The sequence below is a fragment of the Oreochromis aureus genome, linkage group 12, assembly GCF_013358895.1.
Source record: "Oreochromis aureus strain Israel breed Guangdong linkage group 12, ZZ_aureus, whole genome shotgun sequence".
Lineage (NCBI taxonomy): Eukaryota > Metazoa > Chordata > Actinopteri > Cichliformes > Cichlidae > Oreochromis > Oreochromis aureus.
This window is the reverse complement of record NC_052953.1, coordinates 27,369,519-27,395,796: the sequence shown is the minus strand read 5'-3', so window position 1 is coordinate 27,395,796 and position 26,278 is coordinate 27,369,519. Positions and strand designations below refer to the sequence as shown.

Sequence of the window (26,278 nt, the reverse complement as noted above, 5' to 3'; positions counted from 1 at the left end):
GTCAGTTATCCAGGTTCTTTTCAGCCTCTCAGACTGAGGGATTGTCTATAACAATAATTGCAATTTCTAATCAGTTTATGACAAATTTTTGTTTAACCCCTTGAATTAAATTTGAAAGTCTGTACTTTAGTCACATATTGATTGTTTGATTTAAATTCCAATGTGGGGAAACCTCATGGAGCTAACTGTATATTAAATTTGGTAAATTAATCCATTTATTTCTTTTCTGCATCTAAGTGCTTTCTATCTTGCATTCACACTAAAATGAACACATCAGAAGCATCTTCTGCATCCTGCTCAAGGATACTTTGGCATCCTGACCGTACCAGCCAAGGATCAAACCACCAGCCTTCCGATGACTAGATGACCTGCTCTACCTCCTGAGCCACAGCCACCGTATATTCCCTAAAGCTATACTATACTATACTTTGTGGCTGCCTGATTATGGCAAATATAACAATAACAATTATTATGGTCAGAACTGAAAGAACAATAATTTAACCCAGTTGCTCAGTGAACGTTTATCAGTGGCATTCCTTGAATTTAATTCAAGAAATTTCCCTGCTTACAGTAATTTAACTTAACAGAATAAATAACAAAGAAAATGTGAACTGTGTACATTTGGGTTAGTATGCTGTGCTATAGTAGCTTGTGCTAATACAATTCTTTAAAAGCCAACTTAGTGTGACCAGATACACCGTGGATTTAGAGTGGCTTTGCACTCAGTAAATTGTGAATGTACAGTCTGACACTAACAGTTATATTATTAGGATTGCCTCTAACAGCAGGTCTAGTGTGAATTAACTCTGATGTGTCTAAAAGCTCTTTGTAGAGAAATTATCTGACATCTGTGCCCCACATCTGTTTGTATGTACACATAGACACAGATGGCTTACATCATGCTCAACACCTGGATGTGACTTTGATTTCCTGCCAAATAGGTGGATCAGGATGACAGTCACTATTATGGGTATCATGCTCTGTTAATACTGTAAAGTGCAAATTGGCGCGTGTGCTGGCTCAGGAATTTAGTTTAACAGAAGAGTATTATGTTGTATTTTACAGTACCGAGTTTGATTCACGTCTTTTTTCTTAAACAATTATCCTAATTTTGCACATAGAAATATCGTTAATGCATTATACATCTTACGTTTGCCACCTCTCTGCATGGATTTGGGGTTACAAAAAACAGTTTATAACACTGGTGACAGTGTCAAAGTGTAAAGAGTCCCTAACCCCAGATTTCTGTTCCACTATAAAAAAAAAAATTAAATGGCAGTACCTTATATAAATTATTATATATTTGGTTTCATATTAGCCACTGATTTGGTAATGATCAGACACTTTATGTGTATTTTTATTCTACTTCATTTGTATATTAATCATGTTGCATTGCTTCTTCTTTTTTAAACCTTTTTATGGTCTTTGCAAGCGGAAGCAAGAAAGCCCATGACATGAGCTTTTTGGGTCTTTAACTCTCCTGTTATATCCTCCTGAGAACCGAGGAAAAAGTATCTGGCAGCAGTGTAAGGTTTTCACATGTTTTATTGTAATCACAAGAATAAACAATGGTGAGACGGGAGTATGTGGTGAACTATGCCTTCCGTCCGGGTTCAAACCTGGAAGCAGGCATCTGGCGGCGGTCAGCACTGTGATGCTGCTGATCCAAGGGATGGCGAATGGTTGGAGAAGGCCAGAGGGTCGTTGATCCAATTAATGATGGCGGAGCGGGCAGATGTGAGAACATAGTGTCTATTGGGAGGGCTGAAACCCGGGTCTGGTTCATCCAGAAGAGCCTGGTGAATTGTCTCCTCGATTCCCCGGGTGAGGGAGCTCACTCTGCATGATGATGGGAGGATGTTCTCAGGTTCTGACTGGTTGTTGTTGGAAGAGAATCGAAGGGCTAGTGCGGTGGATTTTATATTTCTGGAACCTGGATGATAAGACACTGAGAAATTGAAGAGGCCAGAAAACAAGGACCAGTGAGTCTGGTGAGCATTGAGCCTCTTGGTGGCTTTAGGGTAAGTTATGGTTGGTCCAAATAATAAACAGTTGTTCGGTTCCTCCCAGCCAACGTGGCAATTCCTCTAAGGCTAACTTGACAGCGAGTAACTCACGATCTCGCACATCATAATTTTGTTCTGTGGGTGTTAGTCAGTGAGAGAAAAAAGCACAAGGCTGCAGCTTACCTTGAGGCCCAGACTGCTGAGAGAGCACAGCCTCAGCACCTGAATCGGAGGCGTCCACCTCCACAATAAACTGCTTCACGATATCTGGGTGGACAAGGACGGGTACAGAGGTGAAGAGTTGTTTCGGTTTGACAAAGCTGCCTCAACTTTCTGGGGACCAAACAAAGGGGATTTTGGTAGAGTTGAGATGAGTAAGAGCTGTGGCTACCTGACTGTAGTTCCTGATAAAATGGTGGTAGAAGTTGGCAAATCCAAGAAAACGCTGAAGATGGTTTAGAGACGTGGGAGTGGGACTTTTTTTTTTTTCCGCCGTATCTTCATGGGGTCTGTCCTCCTGCCAAGATATAACCCAGAAAAGAGATCAAGGAAGAGTGAAATTCACACTTCTCTGCCGTGACGTACAGGCAGTTCTCCAGGAGACGTTGTAGGACACTATGAACATGGATCCGATATTCCTCAAGCGACATGGAAAAAATAAAAAAAGTAATTTAAATATACAAAGACAAAAATGTTCAAAAAAATACCTCAACACATCATTTACAAATGCATCACCAAGTACTCAAAATGTCCCAATGGCATATTAAATTCAGTCTTTCATGTATCCTCTTCCCTCATTTGAACGAAGTGATAAATGTTTCAGGGTCTAGTTTGGCGAAAATAGTGGCCCTGTGGACGGGTTCAAAAGCGGCGCTGATGAGTGGTAATGGACACTTGTTTTTAACTGTAATGTTTTTTAATCCCCTATAATAAATACAGGCGTCTTACCTTTCTTGGCAATGAAGAAGAAGTCAGCTCCTACCAGGGAGGAGGAAGGATGGATGATGCTGGCAGCCAATGACGCACAAATATATTTTTCCATTGCCTCACTGAGACAGGTTGTTGAGGCAGCTAGAGGGTAACAGAGCCCCGGGGAGAAGGTCAGTGGCACAATCGTAGGGCCTGTGAGAGGGAAGTGACAAGGCTTTGTCTTTATTAAAAACTTCTTGGAGGTTATGGTACTCTTTAGGGTTGGAGGACAGATATGGGGGATGGAATGATTGGTGAGGGACGTTTGTGTGAACCGGAAGGTAGCGCCGATTTTAGGCAGTTGGCAAGACAGAAAAGCTTGCAATCTTATCACCAGACCAGTCTATATGGGGGTTGTGTTTCTTTAGCCATGGATAACCAAGGATCAGAGGGGTCTCTGGGGAAGCAAAAATGTAGAATGAAAGAGTCTTCAAATGATTACCGGATTAGATTAAGTGGACTGGTTCTGTCTCATGAGTGATCAGAGCAAAAACTTGATTCTTGAGAGCAGTGGCAGGAATGGGAGGTTGCAGTGGAATGAACGGGACGGCTAGTTGTTTGGCTACTTCTATGTGCATTAAGCTTTCTTGGAACTGAAATCTATAAGACTGCGAAGGGAATGGGTGACCTGATTAAAACAGAGCAAGACTGGTAGCGTTAGATGGGGCTTAGACTTAGTGAAGGAGCCACCCACCCATACCACTGAAATTACTTGCAGGTGGAATCTAGCATCAAGATAGAATCGCAAAAAATAAGCTCAACTGGCAGAGATGTGGCAGGAGGAGAAAATGGAGCAGACCCTTAGGAAGCAGAATCGGAAGTAATGTATTACACATTACTTTAAAAAAAAAAAAAATTAAAGTAGTTAGACTGCTCGTTACAAGACTTTCTCATAACATCTTTCTTTTAGGCTTATGTTTGATCAAAAAGGTAACAACAGAAAGAAAAGGTAAAAACCAGCCCAAAGAGAGTGGTCCTAGTTTAGAAACATGAACAGATAGAAACACAGACTTCAAGCCGGACTGCTCATCACTGCTTTTTTTTACCTGTTGAAGATCAGGCTCTGGCTGCTGGGCTGGGGTCAGCATGCACTCAGCATTAAAATCAATCTGGCTTCTTGGCTATCTTTGTGTTTGCATGCTGTCTGTGCAGATGCATGCAAAGAGCTGAAGTTTTGTAAGCACTATAATGTGATTGTTTATGTCCTGGATGCAGCTTCAACTTTACCATCATGGTTTCATCCTTTTGTGCAAAAAACCATAAAAGTAATGTCCATGGCTCCACTCATCACAACCTGTATCGCTGTACCACTCCACCATGGCCCTCCTCCTGCACAGAAACTGAAACCAAATCAAAAAAATGATTTGTTTCTTTCTTTTCTTTCCGCCATGTGCACAGAGGAGTGAAGAACCTTGTAACACAAGTAACAACATATTTATATCATTCTTGAATTTGGTACAGTGACTTGTTACATTACGTTCTTCATACAGTTACATAGAATATAGTCATGTTCCCATACCCAACCTTTTCATCATCATCAAGTAACATAGAATATAAAACATAGATCCTAGACTGTTAAAGTGCCTTGGTTTAATCAGAGCACAGATAATAGGTTTATTATATTAATGTGAAATAAGAATAATCCTGTAAACTACAGCTTACTTTATAATGGGCAGCATATTCTAGTGTATTGAAAGACAGAGTAAAAGTGGCTTTAGGGAAAACTGGGAGATCGGATACCTGTAACTGTAACTGTGAGTCTCTAACAAAGAAAGTACTTTTTTTCAAAACAAAATCACCGAGCACATTTGTAATTAATATACTAACACAAAAAGCAGGCAAACTAAATGTGCAGAGGGGCTTTATGTGTTACAATCAAAGAAAAAATGAGACAAGTAAACTCAATACAGTAACATATAGCTCAATGGCAATATGAGTGAAATGCTAGTGGGGAAAATGTCAGAATAAAAGATATACATAAATAAATAATTAAATAAATAAATTGTAGAGGTGATTTTTATAGAGCATAAATGGAGAGAAACCATACGCTACACAGATTTTCAACTTTAATTCAAAGGGTTTAACAAACATTTTACATTAACTGTTTAAGAATTACAGCCATCTAACGTCATCACGATTAGTCTTGAGAAGGTAAGTGCATCATTCTCAGTGTCTACAATCAAGGCAGACCTTCGTGAATACAAATACAGAGGATTTACAAGATGATGCAAACCACTTGGTTACACTCAAGGGCAAGAGGGACAGACTTTACCAGAAGACATTTAAAAAAAACTTGCACAGTTCTGGAAAAAATAAGTTATTTTAAAAATGAACCAAGATTAACTTGTACCAGAATGATGGGGAAAGAAAAATATGGAAATGGAAAGGTTAGGAAAAGCATTATTATGCCATGGACATGGCTGCCAATTGAACCGAGTAACTAGTGTTTATTGATTGAAGTAGACTGCTTATAAAAGTAGTATTATGAAGTGTACTGAAGTACTCTGAAGTGTACAGGGCTATACTTACTGCTGGATACAACCAAATGCTTCAAAACTGATCAGACAACACTGGATAATGAGCCAAAGGAAACTGCAAAAGAAACCCAAGAGTTTCTGAAGACAAAGAAATGGGATATACTTCACTGAGCAAGTCAGTCACTTGATCCGGACCCAGTAGAGCATGCTTTTCAGTTGTTAAATATAAAACTGAAGGCAGAAAGAGCCACAAACAAGTAGCAACTGATGGCAGCTTCAGTAAAGACCTGGCAGAACATCTCAAAGGAGGAAACACAGCATTTTGGGTGTATCCATGTGTTCTAGGATTCGGGCAGTCATTGATTGCAAATGATTTTCATCCAAATATTAAAACAAATCTTCTTGGTTTGTCCATTTACTTTTGCACGTCTAAAAATGGGGGACTAAATATATGTATATATGAAAATGGTTTTAATTCCTTAACAGTTAATGTAATACTTTTGTTAAACGTATTGAATCAAAGCTGAAAATCTGAATCTTGATTGTTTAATTTAAAATTCATCATGGTGATGTACAGAGGCAAAATCATAAAAGTGGCATCTTTGTCCAAAAAGCTTTGGAGCTAACTTTGGATTACTATAGTATAATGTAGTATAGCGTGACATAGTACCATGTTTTATAGTGTCATATCATATTATATTGCAGTATACCATATAATATAGTGATATTGTTCCATCCCAAACTTCCTAAGTTCACCTTATTATTTCTTAAATTGTATTTATTTAGTTGATTTTGTGGAATTAGGGCAGTTTCTTGAATTAAGTTCTCATAAATCAGGTGTTTAAAAGACAGTTAAATAAATAATAGCATCAGTTTTTTATCTATTGGGTTCAATCGTGATAATCTCAGCTTGGATCCTGTTAAGTGTAATTGTGATTTTTGCCATCAAGCAGCCATAAAATGTAGTATAGTATAGTGTTGTACTGTGGTAGCACATGGTAATATAAAATGTAACAATATAGTAGACAAAGAATCCTCAGTATATAAAATGATAAAGTAATAAACTGTTTTGGAAAATAATAAGATAAATGGAACAGTCATCCAAGAATCTGAGTAAAGTAGAAAATGTTGATATAAAAAAATCCAAGCTTAACCCTGTTTTAATGTTCATACTCTCTACTTATATTCTACATCTACATCATCTAATATTTTTCTTATTTGTTATTACATGTTATTACATGTTATATTTATAGATAAATTACATCCCATTACACTATCTCACTCTATTGTACTACCCTGCTACATTCGGCTCTGCTTGTTCTTCCACCTTCCACTGCTTTTTGTTATAGTGCGGACTCTAAAGTCTCTTATTTGTCTGCACTGAGATTTAAAAAGATCATATTTAGTGAAATCCAGCTTGCCTGCTCCTACGTGCATTTTGAATGAGGCTAGTAGTGATATTTGCGTATAACAGAAGCACCTCCTCCCTCCCATTGGACAATGTGTACGGGAGGGCGTGGCAAGGAAAGATGAGAGTTGCAAATCCATGCCCTTACTGGGAAGACATGGAGCGCTATGGACACAGTCTACACGAATCTGATAGGAATCTCAACTAAAGGCATCACTATTTCTCTAGTTTGGAAACAAACGATTTGAGAGACCGAGAGCAAAGAAAGGGTGGCCCGACTGAGGATGGAGTGTGCATTTGAAGCACAGAATCTGATCTCCATTTCTTTGAGGAAAATCCAAAGCTCCAGGACGCAGAGAGGAGGCATCAAGCTCCACAAGAACTTACTGGTAACGTACGTACTGAGAAACGCCAGGCAGTTCTACATGAGCAAAAACTTGTCGCAGATGCAGAGGACGAATCCGTACGAGGATGTAACCGTAGTCCGAGAAAGGCAAGAATACCTCGAATGGACGGGGAGCTTCACGGAGTTGGCTGATGACTTCTACTGCAACTTTACTGGGGTTGAGTCGGACACTTGGCACTGCGGAGCGCACCAGCCCAACGGTCAGCCTGCAGAGGTGGCGCACCAAGGCGCATCTGCCTGCGCAATGGATTCACCGAGTGACTCTGACCTCATGGTTTCGGACGCCTGTTGGAGCTGTGCGGACAAATCCTCCTGGGAGTTATCTATCCCGAACACGCAAGCCAACCAAAAGACTGTCCTGGACTTGGACACCCATGTGGTGACTACTGTCACGAACGGATACTTCCACACAGACTGTTGCGCGCAGCCCAAACAGCCGCAGGGCGCGCAGTGCTACACAAAAAAGCGAAAGATTGACATAAGTTATCATATCGTTGATCCAGAGTTTTATTTGCCAGACTTTGCGCCAGTGCCGTGTAAAAGAATGAGGAGTGATGATGATTCACATTCAGACTCTGACCAGTTGGACAGCACAAATATCTCCAACCTGATCTCGGTGCTGGGCTCAGGTGGGCTATCTGAGTTTGTGAGTTGGCAGCAAACGGACCTTGAGCAAATATTCGCCACTCAAACAATTTGTTTAAAACACACGCTGTTAACAGGCAGCGGCTGGACCAGAGCAATCGAAGCATTTTGATATGTATGACTGTGTGTTTTTTAATTTCTTTGTATCGTTTTATTTTGCTGCTTTTAAATAAATCATGACACGACTGCAGTTCTCTCTTGGACTTTTTATACATAAACAGTGCTGAAATTATACAGAATGGTCATATGCATTTCCATTACTTTTTGCACATTGACATTTCCTGTGCTAGTCCGAATAATTTCTACACAGCATGACTAAACTGTAACCTTTATTTAAATATTATTTTGTGGTGGTGATTTTTTATTATTATTTTTTTCTGCGGGGAAACCGGAGTCATTGGTTTGTATTTCCTGGAGAAATAAGTGAATGCTGTTTTCTCCTTGGAAAGATGTTGGACGACTACCACCATGTGGCCAGAGAAGATCTGTGCAGCTTCGTGCAACAGTTCAACGAGAATTCTTATTCTTCTTATTATTATGTAAATATATATTTATATCAGGGCCTGCTTTGATTAATCAATAAAACAAACAGTCTAAAAACACAAATGCATTGACTTGAAATTGTACTTTCTGATCCCGATTACATGGAAAGAGAGCACAGCCGTCAGCAATACAGACAGATCTTGTATTTTTGTTCTTCTTCTTCTTCTTCTTAGTATTATTATTATTACAGTTATTATTATCAGTAGTAGTAGTAAATGTGCCATCATTTCACTGAACTTGGAGGTATTAATATGCAATTTCTGAACACAATAACCAGAAGTAGCAAAAGACAAATGCTTATTAGCAGCTCTCATGGAGCATTTGAATCAATTTTTCCCTAAAAATGAATAAAACAATGAGCTGAGGAAGCTTTCATGCGGGAAGAGGTTTAGTGTAATTATTTGTTTTGAAACAGCAGTCTCACGTGTGCCAAACTCCACCTAGAAAAACACGACTTTTCGTAGAGAGAGAGCGCTTGTTTTGCTTGCTGTATCCGACGGGGGGCGGACAGCTGAGCGCAGAGTGCTTGTCCTTGAGACATGTCTGCCCGAGGGTTTCCCCATCTATATTCCCGGGACAGTCCAAGTTTTTAGCGCGTCCGTCTGACAAGATGCTGGGTGTTTTTGTCAGAGCCGCGGTGAGTCCTCCTTTGTCTCCCCTTTGCGTGTGTTTTAAGTGCGTGTTAAAAAAGTGCAGTAACGTTATGTTTGATTTTACGACATCAGGTCAAGTGAGTGAGTGAAGAGGGAGGGGCGCTGTGCAGAATAGCAACAATGTGGCAACATTAGGTTAAAATGTAACTTACGTCCACCCGACGTGTGCATTTAAATTGTGCGTTAAGGAATATAACGGAGTATTTATATTTTTGGGGGGGGAGGGGGTTAGCTAACATTTTGCATAGCGTTAGCTTAGCGTAGCATAGAATAACTTAGCGTTAGCTTAGTGCGTGACATGGGAAACAGCAATGTGACGGCAGTTTTAGTCGACTCAGAGTCATCCCCCCAGTATTATCCACATTCTTGCATCTTTTCTGTCGTGGCGTGCAATAAATACACTAAAATATTTAGCAATAACTTTATTTTGATATCGCTAACCGGAAGTTCATTGTCGTGTTCCAGCTTGACGTAAATATGCGTACATTTTTTTTAACCTTATTTGGAGTAATATTAAATCAAATGGGATCTCATATGACTGTATCTTCTTAATTTTGGTCAATACATCGCATAACGACTTTATATTGATTTGTTTTTGTCGTAGCTCCCATCCGAAGGTTCAACTGTGTCAACCTATTTATAAGCTGGCAGAGACTAACACCAGTTAGTCCGAATAGTATAGCTGCTTCTGTCGGTTGTTTTGGTGTCCGTTTTCATGCACCAAATCACCATCTCACTGTAAAGCACGAGCCTGTTTAAGTTATTTACCGTTGTTCACAACCCCTGAAGCTGGTTCTTGCTTAAACCTGTTTGCAGCGACTCATTAATGTCTGCAGTCTTAGATTGCATGCACTTAACAACATGTTGACACTTGAGGTTAAAGAGATTCAATTAATCTGCAGGTTTAACAAGCCCCAGTGAGATTATCAGTAAGATTACATTTCAGTATTCACACTCATGTATCAATGTACTGGGCTATTTATATATTTAACTGTCTGTTGGGCTACAATACTGAGCCACTTCAAATAGCGATGACACCTTCAACTTTCTAGACTTTCTAAATCCATTTCTAATACTTTTCCAATTTAATGTGTAATAGCAGAAAAAACAGAAGAGTTTTTAACTTAACAAGATATTATCTTATAGATGCGGCCAGGTATGGTGAAGACATGTCACCTAGTCAGACCCGTAACGCAGATCCTTGCAAGGCCCCTGACACACCAAGAGGGTTTGCCTAAGCTTCCTGTGCCACCCTTGAAGCAAACGTGTGAGCGCTACCTCGCAGTTTTGGAGCCCCTCGTCAGTGACGAGGAGATGGATCACACCAGGAAGGTGGTGCAGGAGTTCCTTAAGGGTGGCGTAGGAGAAAGGCTTCAAAAGGGACTGGAAAGGCGGGCACGCAAGACGGACAACTGGGTAGATAATTGGATTTATTTAACTTTTATGTATCAGCGTAGACATCATGAGTGTAAAAGCAGTCTTTTGATAGAATAATCTATGTCTTTTGTAATTACATACACTAAATACATGTTTAATTTGGCTGTTTAAGAAATTAAAGTAATTCTTTTTTCGCCCTGGTCTGACTACAGCTGTCTTTGTGTAGTTAACAGAATGGTGGATGCAGTCGGCCTACCTGGATTGCCGTATGCCGGTGGCAGTTTACACCAGCCCTGGAGTAGTCCTGCCCCAGATGCACTTTCATGATCGTCAAGGTCAAATGAGGTGAGAAACCATCATGCACTCACAGTATCCAAACTGCTTATCTTAATAATCACAGGCCCACAAACACTAAAAAAAAAACAGCACTTGTAATGCGTGCAGTAAATTTTCGGGGCTCCAGCAGTACCGGTTATAAAGTTTAATTGTCTGAATATAAGCGCAGCCATTAAGCTGTTAAAAAGTGTTAAAAAGTGATTTACTTTGTGTTGAAGTTACAGTACAAGCTCATTTTAAGCTGACCTTTGCACAGTCTTCCCTCCACATGCTGGCTATTTAAAGCCCCAGGGCTTCTCATACCATTGCTCAGCTGTTTTTGAATGCTGTGACCCATGGGATATGCAGTGAACATACGGGCACCATGGAGATGTAATGCAAAAATAACAATGAAGATGATAAGAATATATGTGCCAAACATATTAGACTGTGGTAAACAAGCCAGGGCTTGTTTTTGTTTTGTTTTTACTTTTAGCTTCTAAGAATTTAACTGTGTTCGTCTCCATTCATAGTTCATGACTGATTTTGTTCCATCTGTGAACACTGTTTATGAGCGCTGGCTTTTGGAGCATTGATGCAAAACAAAGCATACACTGATCATTATGTGTAGTAATTTATAATATGTCTTATTATTTTTTTTATTATTATTTTTTGCAGGTTTGCTGCCAAATTAATTGCAGGAGTTTTGGACTTTAAAAAAATGATTGACACGTGAGTTTGCCTGAAATCAATACAAACATTGCACTGCTGTAGCAATAAGCTCATTATCACCATGGCCTGCAGCTGTCTTTTGTTTGGTTTGTTTTTTTCAAAACTGCAAATGAATAATATTAGTTACTGTGTTGTAGTCAGACTCTGCCTGTAGAGTATTTGAGTGGGAAGCCTCTTTGTATGGACCAGTATTACCAGATCCTGTCTTCCTGTCGTATTCCTGGACCAAAGAGAGATACCGTTGTAAATCACACCAGAGGAAAAACACCTCCGACTCACATCACTGTGGTCCACAACTTTCAGGTACTCTAGATGGCACTGCTGTTCTTTCTTCATTTATAAAGATCCTGATTTTTTTTTTTATAGTCATTATGAAGAAAAGGAGTAATAAACTAAATCTGTTACTGAATGAACCTGGCTTCTCTTCTAGTTTTTTGTCCTAGATGTGTACAACAGTGATGGCACTCCACTAACAGTGGATCAGATTTACATGCAGCTGGAGAAGATCTGGAACTCCTCTTTGCAGACTAACAAAGAACCGATTGGCATCCTCACATCACAGCACCGCAACACTTGGGGAAAAGCCTATAATAACCTGATTAAGGGTGAGGACAAGCCACAGTATCAGCTAGATGTACTCTATAGCTAGAAAGCATTTTTTTCAGAATCTTATGATTCACAAGTTCCTTTTCCCCTTTTTTTTCTTCTCAGATAGGACGAATAAAGACTCAGTCCGTGCCATCCAGAAAAGTATTTTTACAGTTTGTTTGGATGCTCCAATGCTGCGGGTGTCTGATGACTTGTATCTGAGCCGCGTGGCTGCCCAGATTCTGCATGGAGGAGGTGCTCGTTGGAACAGTGGCAACCGCTGGTTTGATAAGACGTTACAGGTCAGTTTAAGAGAGCGCAATGACTCACGGATCCAAAGTAATAAACAGGATTCTGGCAATGGTTGAGAATTTGAATGTACCTGCAAATCGTCCTCAGTTCATTGTTGGTGAAGACGGTGCATGTGGACTGGTGTATGAACATGCACCTGCTGAGGGTCCACCCATTGTGTTTCTCATCGATTACGTTATTAAATACATGTAAGTTTATTTCAGATTTTAGACTAGTGTTTCTTCGTGTTTATGATGAGCTCACACTGATTCGGCGGGTCACGTTTTTCTCAACAGGCAGAGGACTCAGTTCCGTCGCGCTCCCATGATTCCCCTGCCCATGCCCCAGAAGCTGCGTTTTAACATTACGCCCGAGGTCAAGAGAGATATTGAGAAGGCCAAACAAAATATGAACATGTATGTCATGCTGTGCAGTCAGAATGTAGTTTTTGTTGTTGTCATTTGGGCTATGATGTCAGACATTTTCTTTGACTCCCTCTTTTCTTATTTTTGTCAGAATGGTACAAGACTTGGATGTGAAAGTGCTTCTGTTTTCTCACTTTGGAAAAAATGTGCCAAAGAAGCATAAGCTCAGTCCAGATGCCTTTGTGCAAATGGCTCTTCAGCTGGCGTACTTCAGGTGAGACGTCCGCTCTCTTGAAAGGGGGAAAAAGTCACGTGGGATATACTGTTTGATGATGATATACTTTTTCCCCCCCCAATCCAGGATCTATAATATTTGCTGCTCTACCTATGAGAGTGCTTCCTTAAGAATGTTCAAATATGGGCGAACAGATGCAATCCGCTCAACTACTGCAGACTCACTTGAATTTGTCCAGGCAATGCAAGACCCAGCTAAACAGGTACTAGTAAAAATGATTGGGATCTCATTAGCGATGTAACTTTTAAAACATGTGATGGTTAAAACTGAGCAGTAAATGTTCAAACAGAGCTCAGAGAAGCTGGCACTGCTGCAGAAGGCCATTCAGACACATAAAGAAAACACGTACAACGTGAGTGCTGGAGTTTATCAGTTTAAAAAATCCCCAAAACAACCACTTTTTAACTACTTGATAAATATCACTTTAACATGCTCACCATTGCTTTTTCAGGCAATTCATGGGCAGGCCATTGACAGACACCTCCTTGGGCTCAAGAGGCAGAGCATAGAAGACCTGACCTCTATACCTGAGATATTTATGGACACCTCTTATGCTGTGGCTAATCATTTTAATCTCTCCACCAGCCAGGTATATTTGCATCTAAGAAAAGCCACAGTCTGTTACTGCTGAGCAAAGCATAATGTGTTGTAATATTTGTTTACTTGCGTGTTTGCCCTCATCTCTCCCGTCTTGATGTCCAGGTTGGCTCCAAGACAGACTGTGTGATGTGCTTTGGTCCAATGGTGCCAGATGGCTATGGAGTGTGTTACAATCCCATGGATGAGCACATCAACATCGCCATCACAGCCTTTAACAGCTGCGAGGAGACAAATGCTGCCAACTTTGCCCAGGCTGTAGAGGAAGCACTGTTGGACATGAGAGCTCTCTTGGAAGACACAGCTACAGCCAAGCAGTGATCCCACACAGGAACCTGGCACGGTGTTTTTGTGCCCCCGCCGGGCTGTGGCTGAACCTGGAACAATGCCACACTGACACAGGCGTGCAATGGACTGAGTGTGTTGGAGCTATGAGGAAACCAGTTTTCAAAGGGATTATGGGAAGTTTACCGTGTGACTATCAGTGTACTGCCTTTGAGATAGAGATATATATAGGCGTGTGTGTGTGAACTTTAGATGAGCATTATTCACTAACTGTAATAGTATAAGTATGCTCTCCTTTTTTATACTTCAGCAGTTCTGTGTGCTATCTTTCAAATGACTTTGTCCTTGCTTAAGTTAAAGATTTTGAGTGCTTTGGTTTGTTTATTGTTTATTTAAGGTCAAAATTGCATATAGTTATAACAGTTAATGAAAAAGGATCTACTTAAAGATCCTTTTTCATTTCACTTTCACTTGAAGATATAATATGCAGTTATGAACCACAAGAACTGTACGGTGGTAAGTAAATAAGTAAGTAAAAATGTAGAACGAGGGGCATTACTGTCACTGTCTGTCTTCTCCGCTGTCTGTGTCATAAAAAGCCGCAGAGGTCCTTCTGTTCGGTGGGTCTGAGCGGAGCCAGAGGCAACAGCAGCCATCATGGAGCATGCGCTTCAGGTGCATTCCCACAAAACCCAGCAATGCAGCACCTCCCTTCACAGTTGCGATTTAGAATGAAAAGTGCTGCGAAACAATCACGTTATCACAGATAACATTTCATTTCACAGCTATTTGAGTCACAGCTTCGTTCTTGTTAACACCGCTCCTTTTCATCTTTCACCTTTTTCAGCTCACGTGAGCACCGCTGCTCCCTCTCGCTTTGTGGAGCCAGAGAGGAGGGGCCAAATATAAATGTTGTGTTCAGTTTATAGAAAATACATAACTGATGACTGCTGCATATTATACCTTTAACTCTTTCTTCTCAACACAGCAAAAGTGAACATTGTTAAAAACAGTATCTGGTATCAAAGGCGCACAAATGAATATCGAGCTCTGAAGCTTCCTTCAGAATGCAGGTAGTCTCCGTGAAATTCAACCTCAGCCATATTTCCTGATGAGTGCCACTGAAACAGCTGGTTACCTTTAAACACGTTGGTCTTTAAGACATCCATGTCCCGGATCTGAACAACACAACAAGAATATTGCAGTAGTTATACTCGTGCGCTTTTTGTCCGTGTAAGATACGCAGCATATTGAACCAACACATGTTAGAGAGCTTGTTCGCACCGTAATGTATGTAGACTGGGAGTTTGTGGTGTTGAATACTAATCCTATGTGTAGTGCTTGGATTCTGATCTTCACTGAGGGAGGGGCGTTGATGAGCACTCGACAGGTGTGGTTAGTGCTGGACGTTATTGGATTCTCAAACACACCGCTGGGGGAGAACAGCTGAATGTCGCAATCTGAGGGGCAAATATGAAGCGCATTGGATCGTTGGTTAACAACTTATCATCACTACAGACTGTGTGCAGTTTAGTGCAATTGCAATAAAATTTACAGTTGTCTAACAAAGAATATTATAGCTGTGAATTAATTGTTCATAGCTAGAATATCACATCCTTCCCACCTGCATGGTGGATGGAAAGGATATGAACAAAACAGCACATATAGCTGGAAATCTTAAAACAGTCTCACTCTATCGAAGGCAAAAGCAAAAAAAAAGTTACAGTATTCTCATCTGACATTATGTATTGCAGGGTTTTTGTTTCTGGTTGCGTTAGACTGTGGAAGTATTCTCACTGCGTCATACAGTACTGTGCAAAAGTCTTGAGCCAAACCTCACTCCTTGATATTTTGTTGGGAAAAATGGGAAATAGGTGCAGAAATTTACTGAAGATGTGCAAACATGCACGCATGTAATATATACATTATATAAGGTATAAAACAGTGCCTGTACATTTCTAATTAGGTTTGGTATTATTACTTTTATTTTTCCACACCCTCTTAGGCAAGCTTTCTTTCAGTTTAAAGTAGTCTTCAGGAATAGTTCTTCAGGCTTCTTGAAGGAGATTCAGAGCCCTTCTTTGGATGTTTTGATCTGTTGTTTGCCAGGATAATTCCACACTGCTTCAATAATGTTGAGGGTCCCAGCTCTGGGGAGGTGAAGCCACGATTCACTGTTGCACCTCTCTGCTGACCTCTGACATGCTGACAATAATTTGAACTAAATAGTTCTGGTTTAGATTCAGACCTGCTGGCACTGATCATCAGTCCATTTCTTGTATAAGTTGGCATAGCTCAAAATTGTCTCCATGTTTCCCTTCCTTAAGAATGGCTTCTTGAAAGCCAGTCTTCCACTGAGAGCATTTCTAATGAGGCTTCAGTGAACAGTAGATTCCACTTTCCTCCAGTTTTTCCTCATGATGACTTTTGAAAATTACACATACATCCGACTCTTTGGAAGGAAAATAAGAGTGCAAACCTCAATCATGGCAGCTCACTCTCAGTATTTACTTCTAAGGAAATAGTAAATGAATTTTGTATGTATTAATTTAGTTTTCTTTCTTCTTTTTAAACATATTGCACTAAAAATGTATTCAAGTAAAAACAAGTGCAAAGTGCAGGCTTTTGTTATTTAGGAGTAGGTAATGGATAATAGGTATTGATTTGTTAATGACTGGAGAGTTTGACCTCATTTGACCTTGAAGAAGAGGTCAGCGGTCCAAAGTAACATGATATTGAAAATTCCCACATGTCATTCCCTATTTGCCCGTATGTTGTCAATGTAAACAAAGGCAGTAAGAAATATACGGCAGTTTTAAATCATTTTGACCTTCAAATCAATCTATCAAGCTTTAAGGAGAGGTCAAATGAGACATTATATTTTTAATCTTAGTATGGTACTTTCTATATGTCGACAACGTAAACCACCAAAGAATCATAGTTTCTAAGTTGTATGGCTTTTTGTCAATTTTCAACCAAATTATTAACTTTAACTTCAGTTGACGATCTTGGTGGATGTAACATAAATTTTTAATGGATTGCTAACATGACCCGCTGTGCCCCCCTGTAGAAAGAGAGTGACACACATGCAAACGCTACCAAACAACAACCTTCTTGGCAGACGTAGTGAGGGGTGGCTTAAGACTTGTGTACAGGCTTGCAAATCTCTGTTAATTCAGTTTAAGTGAATAAGTTTCAATTCACTTGTTGCTGCATCCATTCAAACAGCAAATGAAGGATGCTCTTTCATTAATCACAATCCTATCTTTCATGATATTTGACAATCCGTCTGCAAAAAATTCCTTCTGCAAAAAATTCCTAGTTCTGTTCAAGCACCGTCTTACCTTGATGGTGGCTCCTCTTCTTATTTTTCTGTGAACTGTACGTAAACACAACCCCGCTCCCTGGCGTGAGCAGATTTTGACGCACCAGCAGGACATTTGTTCTGGTGGTCAGTTCAGTACCTCCCACATGCGCGCACTTCCTCATAAATGCCAGTCGGTCGAAAAATGCCACATACTCCTCTGTAAACACGCACGCAGAGTTGCATTTACTTTGCTGCAGCAGCCTTTGCACAGAAAGTAGCAGTATTAGTCTTATTAATAGAACCAACTTTTTCTGCAGTCCAGGGAGCTGGACACCACTTTAATGTGAATGACCTCATCCAAGGGTCGGCCTATGGATACCACACAGCGATCTGTCACATCAGTCAAATCCACTGTGCCTGATTCCTCCAGCAGTAGCTGTCCACATGCACCTAGACAGGAGCAGATGTTATAATATTAATAATAGTGCTTTGCCTTCAGTTCTTCGTGAGCTCTTAAAGTATTTATGCCTACTGACTTGATTTATGGGTTGGAGTGAGTGTTGTGGTAGCCACTGGGGTCACTGGGATGGTGAAGGCCTCTGTTGGACTAGGAGATAGTTGGCGTATGCGGTGCTGTGATATGTTTTTAGGGCTTGGAGTGGAATGCAGAGGAGTGGCTGATGTGGATGGCACATCTCTGCAGCTGCCCGTGTAGCAGCCCTGGATGGTGATTGGCTTGGGCATGTGCATGCAAATCAGGGGGCTGAGGGGCTCTGGCTTAGAGGGGCCCATGCAGGACACAGCTCTGGATTGGATACCATAGCCACAGGATACTGAACACTTGAGAGAAACACAACACTTGAGAGAAACACAACACTTATGACAAGGAAATTTCACAATGTTAGCAATATCACCCATAATGAGACATCAATATAGTGCTCGGTATTCAGCGAAGCAGTGGACAGGGGAGAAAAAAAACAGGTTCAAAAGAGATTATTTCATCCCATTTCTATCTATTAGCCATCCTCATCTTGTGACGTACCTGGCTCCACGGCTTCACCTCCCACCTAAAGGTGCAGACTTGTGCCAAGCAGGGCACTGTGATGGCTGGTTTGACAGCTGCATGGCAGTTTCCCTCTGCCACCACACTCTCCTTGCCGTGGATAAACTGGACACAAGACACAACCCTCTGAGCTACACCTAGGTCACAGGAGACTGAGCAGGGTAACGTCCTGAATACCTTCCACCTGGACAAGTGACAGTGGTGGGGAGCTGATTATTTTTTTTGCTGTTGCAAAAATCGATTTCAGGTTTGCATTTTGTGTGATCTTCACCTTGCTGGGCAGCTGTGAGTGTTACATGATACCACTGCTGTGGGCTTGGGAAAGTTACTGCACTCTGAATCTTCCACAACCACCTCCTCCCCTTCTGCTTCCCGGGCACAGTACAGCACCCTGTTTGCTACCCCTCCTCCACACGTAACACTGCAGACTCCTTGCTTAGAGCGCCACCTGGTTGTTATAAGAAAAATATCCTGTAATTTTAAAACATTTATTTCAAATCTGCATCCTACTTTCTACACATCTCTATGGTTACTACAGTATCTCACACAGGAGGGCAGGGTAAGGTGCTGCATATCTCAGACTTGGGATGAGGTTTAGTAGAGGCATCACAGTGGAAGTCAGGCACTCCCAGTGTGGTTTGATGGTCCACACAAGAAAACCACACCTGCAAAGTTCCTACAGCACATAATCAGTGGACTTTGAGTTACTACATCTGAGTAGACAGCGCTGTTTCTGACTAAAGGAGGACTTACCATTGCCGCAGGTCTTTGAACACGGGCTAATAACAGGGCTCCACACATACACACGAGGCTGACTAGAGCGTGGTAACAAACCAGACTTTAGACTGGGTTGTTCCTGGTCAAGAAAGACAACAATTGTAGAGATGTTTCACATTCTTTAAAGACACTGGAGTTCAAGTTATCGTTGATTTTACCTCTCGGTCTGATTCCCACCCAATGGGACACACGTCTACCACGCAGGGCACAGAATCGGGAGGTTTAATCTGCTTTGAACAAAAACTTTGATCGACTTCAACATCCACGCCACCTTCAGGTCGGACACACAATACGATCCGTTTTGCTTCTCCTGGCCCGCAGATTGCCGAACAATTCCCTGGCTCTGACGCGTGCCATCTGTAAACGCACAGACAGAAGATTTACAGTGTTAACTGTTCACACTCTGTGACTCTAATAATCAGCATTACAATGCAGATGTCATACCTGGCAGGACAGTGCTGCAGGTTACATTTTTCAATAGCGTGCGGAGCTGTATCAGGTGAACATTTGGAATCTGGAACCTTCACCACATCAGATCCATGTTTCTGAACACACCTTACAGGACGCACTCTTTCTCCCCCACCACAGGAGGCGCTACAAGGCCCAAACGTCCCTGCAGTCCATCTGTAAAATAGTACATTTTACATGTGCTAGTTTGTGCTGAGCACTCTATGTCAAAAGAAGCTGAGTATGAACCCAACCTGGGGGGACAGGGTGCAAGATGACAGGTTGTGTAGAGCGGTGTGGTTGGACGGGGTGTTAAACAGTCATGTTCCTCCAAAGGTTTGCTGGTCTCTTCATCTGCACAAATATAAACATGCCTCCGAACACCTGTTGAGGGGTGAAAGGTGGAAGAGGCAAACGTTTACAAGACCTTGGATTTAACAGTTGTAGCCTCCTATAGTCTACATCAGGTGTCAAACATAAGGCAAAGACCCCAATTCATCCAGGGTGTAAATTATGCACTTCTAACTGTATTTTCATGAATTTTACAACTTTTCCTACTTATAAAGACCTCCCCCACAGCCTTCATGCTACACCAAAGTAGTGAAATAACAGATAAACAATTAAATGACAGAAAAATTCACAGTAAAATAAACAAGTAGGACATTATCTGTAAATTAACAAGACAGTCTGGGCCTGTATTCTTTCATTTACTACAGCATCATCTCTTTATCATGTAGAAGAATTGGGATGTTCTGTTAACATTGCACCAGAGACTGGTACACCTTTTGTCACTCTTTAGCAAAAAAATATGAACTTTAGTCAAGTAAAGATTACTATGATAGCGTTAGCAACCTTTTTATTTATGTTGCCAACTAAATGATTTTCATTCAACTTAGTTCCACTTCATTGTTTTCCCTAATCATCTAAGCTCTCAGTAGGGAGCGCACACCAGAGTTTGACAGCCACTGCTAAATACTATTATACAAATGCTTTCAATATGGCATCTTACTTGCAAAAGACATCTGTTTCCCAAACAAAAAAGCAAACACTACACAGTCTCTCAAGGTCTCAAATGATCCCCGTCTACAACAGTATTTCTTTTGTCACTTTCTTCGTTAAGTTACTTACCTGATCCACAAGACACAGAGCAGGGTGTTGTGAAAACAGACCATTTGCCTTTGGGTAAGACATCCATTTGGCTGCTGTTTCTGGTAGGCACATAGAACTGGTAGCTAATGTTCGGATTTGTTTTTTCTCCGTATTCTTTTCCATATTTGCGATAGATCTACAGTGAGAACCCCCCCCCCCAAAAAAAATCACTATGACAGTTGCACAAAGCCGCGTGAACAGTTTAGTAACGTTTCCTCTCCTGACCTGTACTTTTATCTGCTGTTGCAGAGGCCCAGGCACGAGCAGCTCCTCCATCTCAGGCAAAAGGTCAGGTGTTAGATGGATTCGGTACTCCAGGCGGTTTTCATCCAGCGGGGAAGGGTGGGTCATATTCAGAGCCATGCTGCCCATTCCAGACACAATGTACTTCTCCCCAGCCTTTACAGCTGTGGATGCAAAGTTTTAATCCTGTTAAGGTGGTCTTATAGAAATGTAAATCTCCTGTCCAGTGATGCCACTCACCCATATGAGTGAAGAGAGGTGCCCTGTTGACAATATGAACCTGTGTGGCATTTACTGGCACCGAGACAAAGGTGATGTACTCTGAAACAAAAACAAAACGCTGATTTATAACTGATGCACGATAATACAGCAGTTATTAATGCCATTAATTCTTTTTTTTTTATCACTCTTGCATTTAATCGTCTGGTTCAAACTGGTAAAGAAAAAAAAAAACCTTTCACACCCCAAAGGCATTAAATTTGCTGTTATGTAAGATTTCAAAAAGCAGGAAAACATATTTGCTTTACAAATAACTTAAATGAATGGCACTTGGTTTGTTACCTCTGGCCTGACCACCACTGTAGGAGTCAGATATCAGCCTGCAGGATGACCCATTTCCACCACACACCCCACAGATATCCCTTACTTTTCCAGAGTGCAGGACACCGTCACAGCCAAATAGCTGATCAGACATTAAAGAAAGAGCACAGAAAGAGGAATATGGCATTTGATCCCTGATATATTTAGCCTCATTAACCCATCCCTACCTGGCATCTGCCTCTCAAACAAGCTGCTGTAGCGCCGAAGGGAAGGGGGCTGTCTGTCTCACAGCGAGTACCATCCACAAACTGAGAGCCACGGCTCACTATGAAGTTTTCTCCATCTGACTGGCACATATATCTGCACTGTTCATCCCCTGGTTAGGATAAGAATAAGAATAGGAAATGTTAGGTGTACACATTTTTCCACATTTTGCTCTAAAGAAAAAACAAATCAAGTTTGCTTAGACCTACCCTGTGTGAAGCCTAATGCAGGGATCCATGTGTAGAAGGAAGCACTGTTTGGTGGCAGGTAGAGGGGATGGTTATCTGTCTGGGAGCACTGCTCTGCCATGAAATTAAGTTGAGTGCGCTCACAAGGCTGCAATAAGGTAGATGGTAAGAAAAGTGTTATTTTCTCCTAATAATTCAAGTTTGCACCGCCAAGCCCAAATTACAGTAAGGATATTCTGGCAGTAAGCTGAATTTGAAGAATAGCTGATTTGTCCCATGCTCTTATTTTCACATGTGCATGACTTATTTTCCCATCATTCTAAGACATTTAATCATTTCTGTTGAAGTTATGAGCTGCAAACTACTAAGAAAAGCTCATTCAAAGCTGAGAATGATTTTGGGTGCAGTGTTCCATTGATTAAACAATATTGACCTACTGTATGGAGGCCCAATGTAAACATAGCCGGTAAGTACTTACTTGCTGGTTACAAAGTTCAGCCTCAATATCTGGGCCCTCACAATCATTCCCTCCAAATGCAGGTCTGAAAATTAAACACGACACACCGAAGTCACACATGTTCTTAAGAAGAAGTTCAGCACAATGTTTTTACTGACGCATCCATTTGTTAACCTTGGGTTGTTACATTGCCGCGTACGAAGTGCGACTCCGCCACCACACGTCCTCGAGCAGGAAGAAAACTCAGACCAGCCGGACCAGGAGCCGTGAACCACATCAGGGGAGCTGAGATCATCTGGAGACACACAGCGCCCCTTTAGACACCACTAGAAGAGAGGATTGCGTCCCGTGAAAAACACGCTACTGTTTGGGAAAGTGATGACTCTCTGGTGCCTGCAGAGCTATACCTGATTAGGACCGCACTCTGTCCCATCCAGAAGTGGCACTAAGAGCCGTTTGCAGGAGCTATTGTCGTCTAGATTGACGTGGCAAGACAGAAAACGACAAGCTGGCTGATGGAAAGGAGAAAAATGTTGTTAACAAACTGAAAATGTGGTAATGTCGATTTCCGATGTGAAATCCCATCCTGTGCCATGAAGCTGGTGACATACCAGGTCATTATTGGTGAAAGAGCAGGCTTTCGCAGTGCTACCAAAAGCTATACGACACTGGTCATCCACGCCATAGTAGAGCCCAGGCTTCCAGTCTTGCAGGGATCCTTCCATTGCAGGGAGATCTTTTACACACTCCGCCTTCCCTTCACTGGGAATACCAACGGATGAGAAAACCCAACGTGCTGACATTATATCACGCTGAAAGACTGAAGACTTCATAAATTAAGTTTTAAGGACCAACCTCTGTGGCAGATATAAAGACACGACTTCAAGATTAAATACCATATTCAGTAGTGCCAGATGTGCATGATAAATGAAAGGCATTTCTTGCACAGCTGCTCTGAACGGGTTGGCCCACCTGAAGAATGTAAGAAGCTGCTGTCTGCTGCAGGGAGACCAGGTCAAATCCACACTGTTGTAGCCTCCGTCAGAGGCCATCATGAACCCACTCCTGCTGCAGGTGTTTGCTACTCCGTCATGGTTGATTCCAAAGCTGGGTGAAATACAATCAAGCATAAAAGATGTTAAAGTAACCATAGTGTAGGATGCTGTTAGCATGCGGTTGTGAAAAGATGACATTCCCCGGCTGGTGACATTTAAAGGTATTTTAAATTGCCAAGAATACCAGAGCAAACAATTATGGTAAAACAGTCTTGAAGCATGTAAAGCACCATTTAAACTGTCAATCACAGTCCAGTATGGTGACTATAGTGAGTGTTATGAGCTGAATTAAACTGCACAGTACCATTAAAGCTTTTTTTATGGGTCTGTGATTTGTGCAGAATTTCTTGGAAACATTGAAAACATTTCCTGGAAAGACAAAAATTTATCTCTGACTGAACTTAAGGGGGGGAAAAGCAATTAAACTGAATTATACTGTTTGATAATTTCAAAATGACAGAAATAATAAGGAATGGCCCAAATTAGACACAGCTACAAACTAAAAAATACATTTTAGGTCCCGTGGATTATCCATTTTACCTGTGGCCAATTTCATGAGCGATGGTGATTCCCAGGTCAAAGCCAGTGTCCTCTGTAATCACACAGCTCCATTCACTGGAGCAAGCCCCACCGAGCTGTGTTACTCCCCTGACCTGCTTGTTTCCATCAGGCAACACCAGGTCATACCTGATTGTGATGGTAAAGCAAAAAAAAATATCACTTTGCTCATCTGCAAGATAATAAAACATCCTTTTATAACCAGATACAGACAGTTAACATACCTTGTAATGTACAGTAGAAGATCTGCGTGTAGCGGGTCCGTGTCATTTGAAGGGTTAATCCTTCTGCCCCAGTCACACACACTTCTGAGAGAAGAAGTGATGTTGGTAGACAGCTGGATCTCTGGCTAAAACATGGCCAAATGTAACAAGAGAATTAAAGTACTTTGCACTGAAACTTTTAATCATGTTGCTCACATTCAGAGTCACTATGGATAACAGCAGCAGCAGCTTAAGAAGCTATAGATGTGACAATAACTTACACAAACATTGTAGAACTTCAGATTATTGTGCTAAAAAGCTATATCTAATATTTGGTCGTTTGTGACTTAACTATAATGAGCTGGAGTCATAACAGAAAGCCTCTTACCTCTGGCTCTGACAGGATGATCATGCGGACCAGGTGCACCCTCATGTTGGCGCCCAGGGTCATGTCTCTCAACAGCTCTGAGGCCTGGGTGGAAATTGAAATGTAAGTCCAATTATTATATTTCATCACTTTCAGTGTATTGGGACTATAGAATTGCAGAGCACTTACACCAGGCCAGACTATGGAAAGAATTCAGTAGATAAGGTACAACTTCAGAACACATTACTGTCTTTGACTTGTTGCTTTTAACACCTCTTTCATTATCTGCTGATTCCTCCCTATATCATCCTCACAGCTCCATTTACAGATTATTCCAGTAAACATTCCCATCCACTAGCTCTAATGTCTTTTGCATGTGTGTGATCAGGCTTACAATGTTGAGGTTGGTGAGGATGTATCTTTCTGTGTCCTGCCTGTGGACCTGCTGGACATCAGGCCCGACCACTACCAGTAGCTCCAGATGGGTGATATCAGGCACCACAGCTGCCCGACGCAGTCGCTCACTTACTGAGATGAGAAGAAAACAGTGCAGACACAGAATCATAACCTGTCTGTGTGCCAGTGGTTGTGTATATAGTTTTTCTCATTTTGTTGCCATGTGTATATTCAAGCTTCCATTGACACACATACCTGTGGAATGAGAAGAACCTGGATAGGAAAGTGCTCCTGGACTGGTCGAGTGATGAAAAGGCTTTTGAAAGGAACAAAACTTTGTTCACATCTAGTAGTTAAATTAATGCTGTGTAACTAAATTTAGACATGTGGGTCAAACACCAAAAAAAAAAACCATGAAAATACTTTAAAGACACTTTTGCTTGTTAGCAGTCAGCATGTAAATCCAGTAAACCATAGTTATGACTCTGTAGCTTGTGGGTTTTTCGCAGGATGATAAACAGCTTAAAGTTGAAGAGTTCAATGTACTTTGCAGAAGTTCCGAGCAGTGGAATGACTAACCGCAGTGCTCCTGTTCACCCGCAGCTTTCCACCTACCTTTTCCAATGGAGAAATCATTAGTGCGCTTAAGCCAGGCCGCAGCAGCAGCAGCAGACAGAACAGAGTCATAAAAACCATGTTTCTCCCTCTTCCTGTGTGTCTACCTGCTCCGCTTTAACACCAGGACAATATGTGATCCTCCTACTCAGCCAGGACAGAGCCAAGAGTCTGTGAGTATGTGTTTATGTAAACAGTAGGGACAAAGTTGATGAGCGTCACGCGTCATTTGCTGTTTTTTTTTTTTTGGGTTGGAGACCAAGAGGACAGCTCTTATTGGTTGGCTCTCTCAGTGTGTGCTATGACTAATATGTGTCATTTCTTGCCTTTTGTCACTGAGTGATAAAAGCTATGACAACCCACCGAGAGTTTTTGTATTTGCAGTGATGGCAGCTTCCTCGCTTTATTTAGCAACCAAATGTCCACCTTTAGACACCCCACCATATTTATAGGCCTTTCCCAGACAATAAATGAATTGTGCTGCATTTATTACAAGTAATTGTGAAGTTTGTTACCTGTTGTAGCCATTAGAGGGCACACATGATCCTGTGGATAAAATGAAAGTAACTGGGAGGGAGCAGGAGCATAAGGGCTACTCCACAAGAGTGTAACAAACTAACATCCCTCATGTTCACCACAGAGATAAAACCAGCGTTAAGCTGCTTATTTGTGAGGGCCGAAGATTCACAGTGTAAGC

General features: G+C 41.3%; 3 protein-coding genes across 3 annotated transcripts; 2 read left to right on the top strand and 1 right to left on the bottom strand.

The window, feature by feature from the left end:
- Positions 1–7,108: 7,108 nt before the first annotated feature.
- On the top strand, positions 7,109–8,101 carry LOC116322927 (immediate early response gene 5-like protein). The gene has a single exon (XM_031743149.2). It carries the CDS (start codon positions 7,145–7,147, stop codon positions 8,021–8,023), a length of 879 nt encoding a protein of 292 aa, XP_031599009.1. The 5' UTR covers positions 7,109–7,144; the 3' UTR covers positions 8,024–8,101.
- An 810-nt stretch (positions 8,102–8,911) lies between these two features.
- zgc:154046 (uncharacterized protein LOC562075 homolog) lies at positions 8,912–14,324 on the top strand. The gene is made up of 14 exons (XM_031743769.2): positions 8,912–9,091; positions 10,254–10,523; positions 10,711–10,829; positions 11,478–11,531; positions 11,669–11,834; positions 11,962–12,136; positions 12,243–12,421; positions 12,519–12,619; positions 12,707–12,826; positions 12,927–13,049; positions 13,137–13,272; positions 13,360–13,422; positions 13,522–13,659; positions 13,773–14,324. The coding sequence occupies exons 1-14, from the start codon at positions 9,065–9,067 to the stop codon at positions 13,986–13,988; spliced, it is 1,887 nt and encodes a 628-aa protein (XP_031599629.2). The 5' UTR covers positions 8,912–9,064; the 3' UTR covers positions 13,989–14,324.
- Positions 14,324–25,749, bottom strand: adamts13 (ADAM metallopeptidase with thrombospondin type 1 motif, 13). Its single transcript, XM_031743761.2, has 29 exons — positions 25,582–25,749; positions 25,222–25,282; positions 24,965–25,098; positions 24,592–24,675; positions 24,225–24,349; positions 23,983–24,129; positions 23,360–23,494; positions 22,999–23,149; positions 22,795–22,899; positions 22,562–22,713; positions 22,409–22,472; positions 21,952–22,078; positions 21,706–21,854; positions 21,500–21,620; positions 21,179–21,259; positions 20,921–21,102; positions 20,675–20,831; positions 19,801–19,930; positions 19,544–19,723; positions 19,258–19,456; positions 19,076–19,178; positions 18,869–18,998; positions 18,594–18,770; positions 18,302–18,506; positions 17,796–18,099; positions 17,566–17,709; positions 17,297–17,476; positions 15,237–15,412; positions 14,324–15,130 (listed from the first exon to the last, which is right to left on the bottom strand). The coding sequence occupies exons 1-29, from the start codon at positions 25,660–25,662 to the stop codon at positions 14,975–14,977; spliced, it is 4,140 nt and encodes a 1,379-aa protein (XP_031599621.1). The 5' UTR covers positions 25,663–25,749; the 3' UTR covers positions 14,324–14,974.
- Positions 25,750–26,278: the final 529 nt, after the last annotated feature.